Source organism: Drosophila sulfurigaster, chromosome 2R (assembly GCF_023558435.1).
Source record: "Drosophila sulfurigaster albostrigata strain 15112-1811.04 chromosome 2R, ASM2355843v2, whole genome shotgun sequence".
Taxonomy (NCBI): Eukaryota; Metazoa; Arthropoda; class Insecta; order Diptera; family Drosophilidae; genus Drosophila; species Drosophila sulfurigaster.
The window spans coordinates 33,680,485-33,695,937 of record NC_084882.1 but is presented as its reverse complement, the minus strand read 5'-3'; the positions used below and the strand labels follow the sequence as shown (position 1 = coordinate 33,695,937).

General features: G+C 36.3%; 1 protein-coding gene and 6 non-coding genes across 7 annotated transcripts; 5 read left to right on the top strand and 2 right to left on the bottom strand.

The window, feature by feature from the left end:
- Window positions 1-7,238: 7,238 nt before the first annotated feature.
- Trnaa-agc (transfer RNA alanine (anticodon AGC)) lies at window positions 7,239-7,311 on the bottom strand. The gene has a single exon. It is a non-coding gene; the product is annotated as a tRNA-Ala (tRNA).
- A 236-nt stretch (window positions 7,312-7,547) lies between these two features.
- On the top strand, window positions 7,548-7,619 carry Trnap-ugg (transfer RNA proline (anticodon UGG)). The gene has a single exon. It is a non-coding gene; the product is annotated as a tRNA-Pro (tRNA).
- Window positions 7,620-8,105: 486 nt separating this feature from the next.
- Trnaa-agc (transfer RNA alanine (anticodon AGC)) lies at window positions 8,106-8,178 on the top strand. The gene has a single exon. It is a non-coding gene; the product is annotated as a tRNA-Ala (tRNA).
- Window positions 8,179-8,451: 273 nt separating this feature from the next.
- Window positions 8,452-8,524, top strand: Trnaa-agc (transfer RNA alanine (anticodon AGC)). Its single transcript has one exon. It is a non-coding gene; the product is annotated as a tRNA-Ala (tRNA).
- Window positions 8,525-8,790: 266 nt separating this feature from the next.
- On the top strand, window positions 8,791-8,863 carry Trnaa-agc (transfer RNA alanine (anticodon AGC)). The gene has a single exon. It is a non-coding gene; the product is annotated as a tRNA-Ala (tRNA).
- A 226-nt stretch (window positions 8,864-9,089) lies between these two features.
- Window positions 9,090-9,162, bottom strand: Trnaa-agc (transfer RNA alanine (anticodon AGC)). Its single transcript has one exon. It is a non-coding gene; the product is annotated as a tRNA-Ala (tRNA).
- Window positions 9,163-9,746: 584 nt separating this feature from the next.
- LOC133838148 (probable splicing factor 3A subunit 1) lies at window positions 9,747-14,395 on the top strand. Its single transcript, XM_062269133.1, has 2 exons — window positions 9,747-10,525; window positions 14,290-14,395. The coding sequence occupies exons 1-2, from the start codon at window positions 10,194-10,196 to the stop codon at window positions 14,378-14,380; spliced, it is 423 nt and encodes a 140-aa protein (XP_062125117.1). The 5' UTR covers window positions 9,747-10,193; the 3' UTR covers window positions 14,381-14,395.
- Window positions 14,396-15,453: the final 1,058 nt, after the last annotated feature.

Genomic DNA, 15,453 nt, shown 5'->3' with positions numbered 1-15,453 from the left:
AATATCATAAAGTTTTCTTTGGTTTTGGTTTGCTTAAAAAAAATCAAAGCTTGCAATGTTTATTTAATTTACTTATCAGAATTTGTTTTATGGAATTTTAAATAGGTTTTTTGAGCAATATATTCGAAATGTATTCATATAACTTTTGACGAAGATTAACTTTAATTCTTCTTACTGCAAGCAGAAAATAAAAAATAAAATAATAAATACATTTTACTTTTAGTAAAAGATTTTGTATATGCTAATTAAATGTATTGAAATGGTAAATTAAAAAGACACTTATTATTATGTATAGTAGTTAAATAAATATCTTTTAAAACCCACCAAAAATTCCTTTACATCAACAATTTTAATCCCCGAATTCCTAAAGACTTTAACACCTTTAAATGGTTGTTGCTCTTTCTCTCTCTCTGTTGTTATTTTTGGCGGTGTTGTGGTGGCAATTAGGAAACCTCAGCGACCACAGAACACAGACCACAGCCATCAAAACTGCGGCCATTAAAAAACAAACTTTAAGCGTTTTACCCACCACTACCCAACACCTTTGACATCCCCCTGCATTTTCCCCTCTTCAGCTGTCCGTGGAGAACAAAAACCATTAAAACAATTTAATCGCACTCGAAAGTAGCGAGCAAGAAATCTCCACACAAATATCAAAAGACGAAATGAAATGCAAAAGTTTTTATTTAGACTCTTGGCGTTTTGCTGCTTCTTGCTGCTGCTGTTTTTGGTGTTGGGTTGATTGTAAATCGTTAGCCCCAATCCCTGGAGAGGAGTCCTGACTTTTGGTGTTTGGTGTTTGGTGTTGGGTGTTTGGTGTTGGGTGTTGCTATCTGCGCTTCCCCTTCAAGCGCTTTCGCTATAAGCGTTTACAAGTTAATTTTCACATTGGGACATGACTGACACTCCTCGCTTCTTCGTTCGCTTCTTCTTGCTCCGCAGTTGGGCAATTTCCTTGGCACTTTTGTTTAGTTTTTGATTTGACTTTTACTTTTTGGACCAGCAAGCGGACTGCCGGTTTTTTGTGGCTAATTATCATCATTTTTGCGAAATGCCTAAAGCAATTTCAAGCTATGCAACATGGGGTATGCCACTTGCTATTATGTTGCCATCAACATTATTTCTCCTTGCTGTTGTTGTTGTAGTTCGTCGCGACTTGTGTGATTTGAAGAAACTTTTGCTGTGATTTTTATGGCCAAGAAACAATCAAAATTTAATGAGCGGCGCCAGTTGCCCTGCTTTTCTTTCCTTCCGTCGTGTTTATTGAAAAATAAAATACTCAGCGTAATCAAATAAATGCACAAAAATGTGCAAAATAAACTCAACTTCCATCATCATTGTTCCCCAGCTACCAATTCCACCCGCATTTGCACGATTCGTTAACCAAAGCACACGTTAACAGGCGAGCACAACAGACGGATCAGAGTCGCACATACGGACGGACGGACAGACAGACGGACGAATAGACACACGGTCAGTTTCAGAGCTGCCCTGCGGCCACTGTGGGCCAGTGAGGAAGGAAATGCGAGAACTTCCTCAACTCTCTCCTTCTCACAACTCTGCAACTCGTCACATTTGTGTAAAGTATGAGCATGACGAAATCATAAAAGGTAGAGTATTCAAATTTTAGCATACTGCTTAAGAGTTAGTAGAAAATTAGATCATTACAATTCTTTTTACATTTTTAAGAATTTGTATATGAGAGTTTAAAATGTTGTTGCTATGGAATCTATAAACTTTCTGTTAGAAGTTTATAAGTAAATTCTCCCTAATAATAGAAATTGATGTCGTTGATATTCATGATAATTATATGACAAAGTGTTGTGAATCTGAAATCTTCAGTTAAACATTAATAAGCAAAACTTTTTTGATGTTAACAACATTTTTTCAAAAGTTTGTATGTGTATTTCTCTCTATATTTGTAATTCCTTTTTGATACTATCAAAAATAGTCATCGTTATTCCCAGCAACTACTATTCAAGGATTCTATATTTATTTTTATTATTATGTTAAATAAAAGTTTAAGTATTGAAAATTCTTCAGTTACAAATTCATGAGTAAATACTGTCTGATATCATAAACTTTAAGAATCCATATCAAAAGATTTTTATATTTATGTTATGCTTTTCAAATTAAAATGATTGTAATTTTAGTAATTTTGCTGTATTAAAAGAGCATTAAAATTGTAATACTATTCAATTGCCCTTTCATTCTGGCTATTGTTGCTATTTCTTATGCTCGTATCTCTCTCATTTGTGTGTGTTGCATCAAATGCTTTTAATTTTTTATTTGCCATGCACGAGGCATTGTTGTTATTGTTCTTTTGCTGTCGTTGTTTGCTTGTTACAACTGTCGTTTCGGACATGTCCAAAAAAAAGGTACAACAACAATACAAAAAAGCAAAAGACATTGCCCAAAAAAAAATGACAACAAGAAATGCTGCAAAATTGTTGGCAAATATTGAATTTGCAACATATTCGACTCATGTGTCACAACGCGATGCGGAATGTGGAATGTCGAGTGTGTTGCTCCTGCTTTCAAGGGGGAAACTGTTGCGAGTGAATTACAAAAGGTTTGCACTGTTTGCCAACATTCATTCACATGGGGAGTTGGGAGTTGCCAAATGGTTTGCTTACCTTTTTTCTGTTTTTTGGATTTTTGGTGGCGAGTTGCCCAATTTTTTGCAACTGAATTACCAAATGTTGCACAGCTGTTGTGCAAATAGTAAACCATTAATTTTAAGTGCTGTTTGTGTGACTTCAAAAAGGAATTGTGAGTGGGAGGAAAAATATAAATTTATAAAAATAATACTACTCTAAACTTCATTCTCTCTCTCTCTTTCTTCTCATCATCTCAACTACATAACTGACCATTTATGAGACGCTCATTATTCCACCCTTAGAACTAGGCAACACAACAACCCCATGGCAAATGAACTTGTCTCTTAATTAAAGTTAAGCCCACAATGGCAAAAGAAAGCCAGGGCCTTGGCAGAAGGCAAGTCAAAAGTGTCCGAAAACAAAATTAACAATTATGAATTTAACAAGAAATTATATTTGTAAGTGCGACGCGCTGGCCAAATTAGATTTTTATTGTTTAAAGAAAATTATGCAAATGCTGTGGCACACAAAAAGGCAATTAACATTAGCAACATTCCCTTTTTATTGAGCTGTCAGACTCTGAGCAGCTAAATAATTAATGCTAGACGTTGGCAAACCGTGCGTATGAGTAATCTGCGTTTAAGCGCTACACAATGATTATTACATTAGAGCAATGAAATCCGTGCCGCAGTTTCTTCGACTTGCGGTTACCTTCTTGCGGTTTTCTGTCTCTGCAGCTGGTCAAAGTTTTGTGCCCATTGTCGGAATTATTCATAACAAACAAGGGAATGGAAATGAGAAGGAAAGGGAATGGAATGGAGAAGAGACAACCTCAGTTTTTGGGTACGCCTCGGGCGTGTAGTAAACTAATTACCCCAGCTCCTGTTTTTGGCGTGTATGCGACGTTGTTTGTTTATATGTTTGTCATTGCTGTTATCCTTGTTGTTGTTGCTAGAAGGGATGGCAGACAAGGACATGTGCGGTGCGCCGTCTGCGCCTTTTAATAGTTTCATAAGCTTCACTTAAGATTCGCTGACACATGTTCCAGGGCCAGTCAAGTGCTTGTGCATATATTAAACGCGTCCAATCTCACAATCAGTCCCATTTACGTTGACATAAATTGATATCACGGCACTTATGTCTTCATTCAGATAAGACCAACCAGCAGACACTATTCCTTTCTCTCTCTCTACCTCTCTCTCTTTCTCTGGGCGTGCCATTAATTGACATATTTATGAGGGTATCTCTGGCCATTTAGCAGCTCTGATTTGATTAAGATGTTTGGAATGTGTTTTGGGTTCTCAACACAGCGGATTGTGAGGATAGTGAAAGGATGCGCAGTTTGCTTGCCGATTGAAGTAATGGACTGAGATCAAGTTAGTTTGTTTGGTCTTAGCTCTGCAATTTGCGTGAAATGCTATAAAAAAATGTTTAGAGAACATGTTGAATAAACTTTGGAAAGTAAAATTAAATGTTTACCTGACTTAATAGTATATCAATATATCAATATATGCCGCAGACTATACGGCATGTTTTTTTTCGGTATGTTAAGTTGGTATATACTTAGAATAATACCGTACAGTTTTCTACTGTTCAATTAAATGTTTACTTGACATAATAGTATATCAATATACCAAATATAGTCTTTGGTATGTTTAAGTTTTATTTTTGGTATATTAATTTCGTATATTTTTGGAATAATACTGTTCCGTTTTGTAATATTAAATTAAATGTTTACCTGACATAATAGTATATCAATATACCAAATATAGTCTTCGGTATGTTTAAGTTTTTTTTTGGTATATTAATTTGGTATATTTTTAAAATAATTCCGTACTGTTTTGTACTGTCTTTTAAAAAGCATTTCAGGTACCTCAAATGCAGATTTCTTACTTGTTTATATATTTATTTTATTGTTTTCATTATTATTAATAAATTAAAGTTCAATTTTTTATATTTCCTTAAAATAATATTTTTACTACATTGTACAATACATTAAAGTTTTGTATTGCATTTGTATTTATTTTCTATCATTCGATTGTCACCACAGAAGACAACGACACGATTTGCTTTGCGTTGCTTTGAGGCAAGTTTTATTTACTCAAAGGCTTCTTAAGCCATTGCAGCTCGTGTTCATAACAGATGACCTCATATTTATGACCCCGCACAAGAAATTTGGTTTCTAAGACTTGTGTACCATTTTTTGTGCTTCGCTTCTTTATTTTTTATGGCAAGGCGAAAGGCGAAAGCCGAAAGGCAAACACACTCGAGTCATAAAAAGATGCCTGCAGACAAACAAAAGCGACACAGTCAACATACTGCTGCTGCTGCTGTACAATATGTGGTCGGGGTTAGAACCTTGGCCACATAAAGATCAAATGTCAATACGGAACGGAATGGGAGCATAGCGCTAAATGTGGCCAAAAGCAAAGCAATAGAAAGACAAACAGCGCCAAAAGACAGCAAAATACTCATATACAACGATTTCTAAACGTTGTCATAAAAATGAAATGAAAACAAGCAGAAGGCAACTCGAGATGGGGGGAAAACAATGTTAAAGATGGAAAAAACTTAAGACATTCAATAAGTTTACTTACAGCTTAGGGAGAAGCAAGAGGAAGCTGACCTTTTTATCGCTCTAAATACGTTTATGACTCTTCGCTTTTTTACTGGCTTCCTCTGTATGTGTGGCTTATAAATCTCGGTGTGTGTGCTTTTTGTTGTGCACAGCAAATTGTTTTTAACGACAATGTGTGTCCATGTAAATTATTAGTTTAATAAACGTTGGCTTCATAACAAATTATTGTCCCAAAGATTAGGTATTGTCCATGGACAGAATGAAATAAATCTTTTAACTAAGATTTAATATAATATTCAACAAAAGTCTGTTGAAATTGATTTTAATACTTCATATCAGTTAGACACATAAATAGTGGACTTTAAGACTCGGTTCAATGCTAATAAGCCTTATTTTACAATATATATTCAGTAATACAATTAGAATTTAAATTTTATATATTTTAAACCATTAATTTTCTAGAAAAATATACAACTATTTCACAGCAATTCAATCTTTCATTGAGAAAGATTTAGCTTAGAACCACAATTAATTTGACGCATATATATATATTTAAGAATTTCTTTATTTATTATTCCACATTTTAGTTTCTCCTTTTTCTTTTCAATTATTCAGAAAAGTTTCAGAAACTCAGAGAGTATTTTTATCTTTTTATATTATAGCTATAATATTTATATTAAAAATTTATATATTGCCAAATTTCAAATAAATTAATCAGTCGACAAAGGAAATAAATCTTTCCAAAATTATACTTCAAGTCCAATTACCAACTTTAAGTTACTTTCTCTACTCAACGACACCCTTTTTTACTGTCAGTTGCTAAAGTCAAATTTATTTTTCAATTAATATGAAATCAAGCATTAAAATTGAATTAGCAAACGAAATCATTTTTGTGTGATTTTCGTAGCCGAGGATGGAACGAGAAAACTTGGCAGCAACTTTTTTTGGACCAATTAGAAAATGAACGACAACAAGTCGAGTCAAGGACAATATGTTGCCTACTTTGCGGCAGGAGCAAACAGGCGTCTTGCCAAATATTGTTTAGTAATTTTAGTACGCTAATTTTCTACTTGTATGCTAGCCGGCGGCCAGACCTGGCAAAAGTTCAACTAACAAACAAAAGCGATAATTACAAGAAAACAGCCAGAGTCTTGGTTGGAAGGAGTCGAGGGAGCAGCAGCGACAGGATAACCAGCCAGGACACCAAAACACGGCGGAGGTTGTAGTAAAGTTTTGTGTCAGTTTCGCATGCGAATGCAAATAATTTTACAAAAATTAAAAGCAGACGGGCGGGCGACACGCAAAACTTTTGCGAACATTCAACATTTTTGAAATCTATCCCGATGCTATGACATGTCAAGAGTGAAAGGGTTACTCGACTCCCCCATATCCTTGTAGTTCCTGTTTTTGTTGTTGTAGTTTATGTGGCTGTCTAACGGCATTTAACCTACGCCTCTATAATTCACGCCATTTTCAGCGGCATTTAAATGCAGCGCGCACAACTCACATCCTGACGATGCCAAGTCGTGTCCTGTCTATCCTCTGGCCTGGCTATGTCCTCGGCTCCCCAGCTGGGATAACGATAAGCCAAACATGATTTTACGACAATGTTATTACCAGCAGCAGCACAGCAGCAAAAACGACGGTGGAATGGGGGGTTGGGTTGGGGGGAAACCCTTGTATTGTGTGTTGTGCTTGTTGAGACGTAAACGGCATTCTGACTGTGCGGAGGATAAATCTGGGGTAGCCCTAGGGTTATATGGCATGACGCTGACGTCGCCGTGATTGTTTAAAGTTATGAATAATTAAATATTTGAGCAGGTTGCGGACTCATTCTCTGATTCTCTTGCCACTGGAACTGAACTGGAGATATAGTGCATGTGAAAAGTCCTTACTCAACTTCACTTTCGCACTAACCTTTTATCTTGAATCGACCACAAAACGCTAATGCAAATAATTGCCGTCCATTTCGAGTGTGTTCAACTGGAAATAATGTGCGCAGTTAATTACAGAAAATGAGAGAAAAAATTAACAAAACCAAGAAAAAAAGAAATCCTCTCTGGAGATGCGGGGCATCGATCCCCGTACCTCTCACATGCTAAGCGAGCGCTCTACCATCTGAGCTACATCCCCTGTTGAAATTAACCGAAAAAATAGTCTTATTTTAAATCAACCCTATGCCCTATACTACTCTACGTGATTTATGTTCGAAAAACAAGTTGGTATTACAAACTGAATTAATTTCCCAAATAATTTGTATTCAACCTTGGTTTTATTTTAGAAAGTTGCATTTTAAAATTGAATTTTAAACAAAGTGCAACTCAAGATCGTTGATTTAAGAAGACAAATGGGCGATCGTAAATACAAGCGGCTCAATGGTCTAGGGGTATGATTCTCGCTTTGGGTGCGAGAGGTCCCGGGTTCAAATCCCGGTTGAGCCCGTCGATTCTTTTTGATTTTTGAAAGGATTTTTTTAAATCTATTCTAGATTTAATTACTTTGAAGATTTATTAAGCTGCTATATTTTACTATCTCTGCTGACTATTCACATTAATTTGTATCCAACTACCATTTGATGAATAAAAAACCAGTTTTTTGTGGCTTTGTAAGTTGACCAGCATTGTCGAATCAAAACTGCTTTGGTAGCCTTCTTGCATAATATAAACGTCAGTTCATGCATATTTATGCTTTGGTCGCACTTTCAAATTTTGTTTGGGCCAATGAACCAGAAATACGTGACCAGTTTTAGGTTGTTTCTTTTGTAACACAAACTTGTATCTTTGTTTATTGCGTTCATTTGTTGATTCCATTCATGTGGCCAATTGCTGACCATGGTCTTGCATTCCAGTTATTTACAGGCCAATCTATTTTTAGATTCTACGAGCTGCAGTTTTTAAATTGACCACAAAATCACCGAAAATCACAACGGGGATGTAGCTCAGATGGTAGAGCGCTCGCTTAGCATGTGAGAGGTACGGGGATCGATGCCCCGCATCTCCAGTTTAAAGGATAAGTCATTGACATTGTCCTTCTTTTTTAATTTCTCTAGGTTATTCTGTACTTTCCAAAGTAGTTGATTTTTAATCCGAAAAGCGTTTTTATTTTTTTGTTAAATATTGGCCTAGCAGGACTAAAAATGTTCATCTAGGATATCAGCTACAATTCACAAAAAATAATTTTTGTGTCCACATATAATTTTTGAAAAACAATCTTTTACAATACATATTTTTGAAGTTATCTTTTCTAGAGAAATAAATCGCTGCAAAACGCAACGGGGATGTAGCTCAGATGGTAGAGCGCTCGCTTAGCATGTGAGAGGTACGGGGATCGATGCCCCGCATCTCCAGTTTAAAGGATAATTCATTGGCATTGTCCTTCTTTTTTAATTTCTCTAGGTTATTCTGTACTTTCCAAAGTAGTTGATTTTTAATCCGAAAAGCGTTTTAATTAAATATTAGCCTGGCAGGATTAAAATTTATATCTAGGATATCAGCTACAATTCTCAAATAATAATTTTGGATGTGTCCAATATAATTTTTGAAAAACAATCTTTTACAATACATATTTTTGAAGTTATCTTTTCTAGAGAAATAAATCGCTGCAAAATGCAACGGGGATGTAGCTCAGATGGTAGAGCGCTCGCTTAGCATGTGAGAGGTACGGGGATCGATGCCCCGCATCTCCAGTTAAAAAGAGGAATTATCAGTTCTTCAATTTTTTTTTTAATTTGTAACATTGTGAAGTTTGTTTAAATTTTTCAAATAAATAATACATATATAAATTTCATATCTCATTAAAACAAACACCGCATTCATAAGAAAAACTCTAAATAATTATTAAATTTTATTTATTTTAATATTTTTAAAATCATATCTATTTTAAAAATCTTTAAAAAAGAAGTCAATTCCCTCTGGAGATGCGGGGCATCGATCCCCGTACCTCTCACATGCTAAGCGAGCGCTCTACCATCTGAGCTACATCCCCTGGTGATCGAAGTTTGCCCAAAACGTAACACATTCCACAGTACTGCCAAAAATAATCTAATCAAGGGCTGCTTAGTCTTGGAACAATCTGGAATGAAACAAGACAACCCACAAAATCGACCCAACACAACATCCACAATTCAACAGAAGAAATTAATTTACGCATTTTGTTTGTTTTTCTTTTCAGTTGCAATTTTGCCTTTATTGTTTATTCGCTTTTAAAAACTGTCAATATTTACACTTTGCGCAGGTTTAGTCTGCCATAAAAATTACAAAAATACACATTCGTACAATTTACCTTGTTTTCATGCCCTCTTTGGTTCTTTGCGTTTATTGTTTTGAGTTTTTATTGTTGTGCCTCAGCGTCTTCAGCCACCTGCCAACTGATGCATATAATTATGGAAATTTCAAACTACGTATCTGCCAAGCAGCCAGACAACAACAACGACGTCAAATGAAAAATCAGCGCCAGGGAGCTGTAAAGATTTGTGCGAGAGTAAATAAAAGTAGCGGCAAAACAAATGAAAATGTCTGAGTAGATAAAAGCAAATAATCAAACAGCATTTGCATAAACTCGCAAGCAAGCCACAATATTATTTACATTTCGTTTTGCAATTTCAAATTGTTATTTTACGCGCCTCAAATGTCTAACGCTAGGTGGCAGCACTGCATGCCCATGCAACTCTGCTCTCAGCTGTTTTTTCCAGTATTTTACTTAGCTCAAACAAAAGTAAGAGTTCTTTACGTGCGTAGTTTTTGTAATGTTTGCATTTTTTGTAATCTTATTGAACACAAATCGCTCGGGAAGTTCGTAAATAAACAAACAAACGTAAAACGATAATACTGTCGTCACGGCAGTGACAATAAGAAATGCACTTTGACGGTTTCAAGCAACAACAACAACAACTGAAAGTACAAATGTCAATCGCGTTGTAGCAAAACAATTGTGATGACGCTGCCTTAATAATGACTTAAGTCTATTATTTTAAGTCGTTCCTAGTGTTACTTGTATATAGATTGTTAAGTTTGGCAATGAACGTTGAGAGTAATCAAGACCTGCCGACTCCCAAGGAGTCCATAGCAGAAAAGTGTGATGCGGCCGCGGCTCCTGCGACCGCAGTTGTTGGAGTCTCAACAAAAACGCCAATTTCAACAACAACAACAACAACGGCGACACCAACAATTGCCGGCTCCGAAGAGCCGTCGGCTTCTGTTTCGGCAACGGATTCTGCGTCATGCGAGCCGGCAGCAGAGCCGGCGACGGAGCTGCAGTCAGCTGGATGCCATACAGGTGGTCAAGAGCAACAACAACAACGTCTGCCGTATTTCTATAACAAACAATATAATCCACCAAGTGGCAATAGGTAAGTTGCAATTTTATATTTTGACAGCTCATTAGTCGCCATATTGCTTTCACACACATGCATAACAAACAGACAGACGTCATGTGTGATGCTTGCATACATATGCAAAATCTTGTGTGTGTGTGTGTGTGTGAATACCAATTGAAATATTTAGTAGATGATTTAGAAATGCAAGCGAAATTACTGAAATTATCATTTTATCACATAATTTTATAGATTTTTTAAACGTTAGGTTTGTTAATTATATATTTTGTGTCAAAATGTTAATAGAAGAAAGAAATCTCATCCAATCATAAAGTTTACTTAAATGTGAAGTCTACAGCGAAATCTCTACTGGAAGGACACACACGGTTCTTCATGAATTTCTCACTTAATGGCAACATTGTTTATATTTACCGGCATATAATCGGTACACTTTCAGCCCCTAAAGAAAAATCAAATAAAATGTAGCAGTTTCACTTGACATCTATTAGTTTAACCGCCTAAATTCTCTCCCAGTTTAGGCCGCTAAGTGAGGTACGAGTAGGGACAGTAAAATATAAAAAACTTTGTCGCATGCACGTAAAGATTGTAGTTAAAGGACTAGAAGAGCATTTCACATTTAAATTAAATTAAACTATAGTTTCCTTTTAGTTGTAATTTTCAATTTTATATTTACATCATTGTATTTTTCATTATTGTCACGCGTATGTACAACCAAATCATAATAACGAAAATGCAACATCAACTAGAAGCTATGTACATATATTTATTGTGGCTTGTTCATTGTACATGCCGTGCAACATTGAATTTAGTAAACTGCCAACGTTCGCAGAAAATGTTATGATAATGAGGCAGGCTATCAACGCCAGCGACGCGTTGCTCTCACGTCCTTACTAATTTTATGGGCTCCGCAGGATCTCAGGTCGAGACATAAGCATAATGTGTTGTGTATGCCACTTGCCACATGCCACATTTCGTGGCACAGCATCCCCCCACGTGCTGCTAAAATAGCTGGCCTAAACGCATTTTTTTTTGCCTGCCTGTTTTACATACTCGAGTGTTTTGTTGAGCTTTTTTGGCGCGCTTTTCTCTTGACTGCCTGCTGCGTGTTTGATGTGGCAAGAGCTGCAAGGTTTGAGGTTTGTGGCATAAATAAGCCCTCAAATTGCATTTAATTTGCTTATAAGCAATGTCATCAGCATTATAATGTGCTAAAGTTCTAGCTAAATCTAATATGCTGCTCTCTATGAAATATCATCAAATTATTGGCATTTATGCCGTGTCCTTGCAACAGCTGCAAAAACAAGAGACGGAGAAAAACAAATGTGAAATACTCATAATAAATATAAAATGGGAAAAACGTGTCGATATCGCATAACAACTTGAAAATGATTTGTTTCACAGTCTGCAGCGCATATTAACTTCGATTTTCAGTTCAGCAGCAGCAGGAGCAACAACAACAACAACAACTCATATGCCACATGTAGCAAGGACCTTTATGCCCCCTTTTTCTTTCTCTCAGCTACTTGAGTCAGTTTTTTTTTAGCTAACGCGTCAAATTCCATTAGGCCGCAAATGTTGCCAGGCTAGAAAAAAAACAAAACAAAAAGCGACTCAATAGACAACTTTGCTGTTTGTTTGTTTTGTTAGCTGCGGATGCTTGTCTCAATGACGTTGACGTCGAAGTTGTCCTTAGCCATAGCCTGCAGCTGGGCCGACTTCATCTTGTTAACCAAACAAGCTGCAGACACGGCTCCAACTGCTGCCAAGACACAAAGCCACAAAGCATAGTTCACCTCCAAAAAAAAGTAGAGATGAAGAACAATTGTAATTGATAGCAGCCCAACCTGACTGCGTTTTGCATCTTGACCATTTCCGTTTTGCGGATATCCGGATATGCATGTCTGCTCAATTTTCCGGCAAATGACTGGACATTGGTCTCATCTCATCTCATCTCATCTGAACTGAACTCATCTCAACATGTCCTCACCTTCTAGACGCTCTAGAAATTGATTGGAATTTGTAACATGCGGCTAAAAAATTTCAGTTCTTTTTTCTGACATCTACTTCATTCTGCTCTTTCTTCTCTTCTGTTACCAATTTCTCGCAACACGTCAACACTTGTTTGTGGCTTTTACTGTTGTTGCTGCTGTTATGTGGCCCTTGGCCTCCGACTACCAAAAGTACTTTTTAAAAAATTCAGAAAAGTTTCTTAAATTAGAGTCGATTAAAATTTGAATAAAGTTTGTAACGAAAGGGTTGTTGAAGTCTACAATAAAATAAAGAACATATTATTAGTGATAAATTTAGAAAATTCAAGAAAGTCAGCAAAAGGATAAATATTATTTTAATAATCATCCTTCGAAACTTTAAGAAAATGTTTTAAAATAAAGTAAAGTAAATACAATTGAGTTCCCAAAAAGTATAAGAAGCTAAGAATAAGTATTTTGTAGAGTATACAACTTTCACTATATTCTAAACTTATTTTTTCGTATTTTTCAAATTCTTGTTTAAGACCTTTGTTAATTGCTATTCGCCATCGCCAAAAAAAAAGTGAAAATAAAACATAGCTGACCATAGGTATTAACGTAATTAATTTCATACCGCGTCACATGTTTCAGACCTTTGCATAAAAAAAAGAAAAGCGTTGGGAAATTAATTATAAACAAATCTTTTCATGTCAGCAACGGAATTTTCGACACTTTTGCGCATTTTTCAGTTGCCGGTCGGGAAAGTTGTGCTCGCTCTTTTTTTTTTAACTCAATTTCACAGCAATTTCTGGCATGAAGCAGAACCTTCCAATCGCCTCAGACCCCAAGAAATGGGGGGAATCGGGAAACGGGCCATTGTTTAGGGTCACTCAAAAGCACATTTCGCTTATTATTAGCTCATTTATTACCACCAAGCACCAAGCTGACCCTGGCAGCACCTGGACCACATGCCTCTCACTCCCTTTTAAGCCCTAAACAACAACAGCAGGAAAAAACTTTTTGAAAAATGTCCGAAAAAAACGCTGTCTTGAAATTAACACATAAATTTTCAAGTGGATGGCGAACAATGGAAGTCGAGGTGGGGAAAAAGAGGCGACGCTGTCCCTTGCGGCTATTCGTGAGATACTTTTTGGGCTCACGCTTGGCTTGCCTCAGACTCAGACTCCTTGGGGTTCGGACTCTGGCCATTGTCATTGAAATTTCCGTTCGAGTGCGCTCGGTTGTTGTCCTGGCCTGTCAATTCACCTAGGCAATAACTTTTTGGCCAATTGACGTTGAAAGTACGTGACGCGTCGTGCCGATAAAAGTATCTACCAGATACAGTATCTACCCCAACTACAGTCTATTTGCCATGTGCAACAGACTGATGCGACATTTGCAACTTGCCGCAAATTTTAATTATGCGCCAACAAATTAAAAATCCCTGCGAAATATTCTTCGCCTTTCCTCTGCAACTTCATTATCAACTCGTTGCAGGCCAACTCACAAAAAATCTACAAAAAAAGCTTCGTCCCCCATCGGAAATGACAATGAAGGCCAAGACAAAACGAGCGAGGTCTTGAAATGAAAAGAATGAAGCCAAAAGGCCGCAGCAATGCGGAAATAAATAAACGTCGCGAATCTCAGACAACATTTTGAATAACAAAATTAACAGACAGTCAGCCTCCTTTTCCTTCTCTATCTCTTCGCTTTTGGACACTAGCTATAAGAATCTTTGCTCTGTTTAGTTATGCATTTTCTTTTCGCTTTATTTATTTTAATTTTTTATATTTATTTTTCTCACAATCACAGGCACCAGTTTCCCTCACCGCCGTCGCATAAAAACCAGCCCTGGAGAAAATTACGCAGGCAAGTTTTTTTCTCTATTTTCATTTTTCTTTAGCCCCTCACACTAGCATATTTGTTTGTTTGTTTGTCTTGTGTGTGCGTCTCTGTATTTTTTGTTTTCTTTCTTTTAACGCACGCTTGCACCTTTTGTGGGTGGATTGCGGGTGGTTTGCCTGGGTCTGAACCTGGGTCTGGGGCTTGGATTGCCCTGGGGAAGGCAAGCACATTATTAACACTTGACTAAATATGCATTTCTTGGCCGATGCTCGGTTGACAGCAAAGAGCGTTAACAAGGTTTGCGTTAAGGGTTTCAAAACAAACACCAATTGTGGTGGCCTCACAGCCGCTGAAGTTGGATTATGATAAACTCCCAAAGATATTTTGGCAAGAGTTCTCACATCAAGCTGGATTTAGAAAAGGCAGTCCTAGTGATAAACACTATGAAAACTAAATAGCGGCTGTAGAATATCTATTGGGTTTGACTTTTGACAAACATTAATGATATCTATGTGTATATAAATCCAACTCAACTTCAATTTAAGACAAGCAAAGAAAATCTTTATCAATCATATAACAATTTAAATTCTAAAAATACCTAATTATAAATAAATAATAAATTTTAACGTTAAATTAACTTCTCAAAATTTGTGAAAACTATTTTTAGCACATATGTATACATTATTTAAAAAACTGAAGAATAGAGTGGCATGCTTTCTTTCAAACTCTAGAATGCGAGGATGCAAGAACGATTATTTGAGCTAGTAAGAAAGCTACAGTCGAGTATGTTCGACTGTGAGATACCCGCTACCCATCTATATAGTATAACAGAAAGTCGTGTTATGTTTGTGTACTTATAAATCAAGAACGGCAGAACATATTTGAGTTAAAATTGGTAGAATAGTTTTGAATAAAAGCAAAACAGTGCGGTATTTTTCTTAAAATATACCAAATTAACACACCGCAAAAATACTAAAATATATCAAAGAGTATAGTTGGTATATGGTATAGTAGTACATTCAAAATATACCATGGCGTGCAAAATATACCAGATGGACAAACAAAGCAAAGACCCCTAGTAGTTCAACGATTTTTCCCATACAAAAGAATTTCTTAAATAAATTTTACATC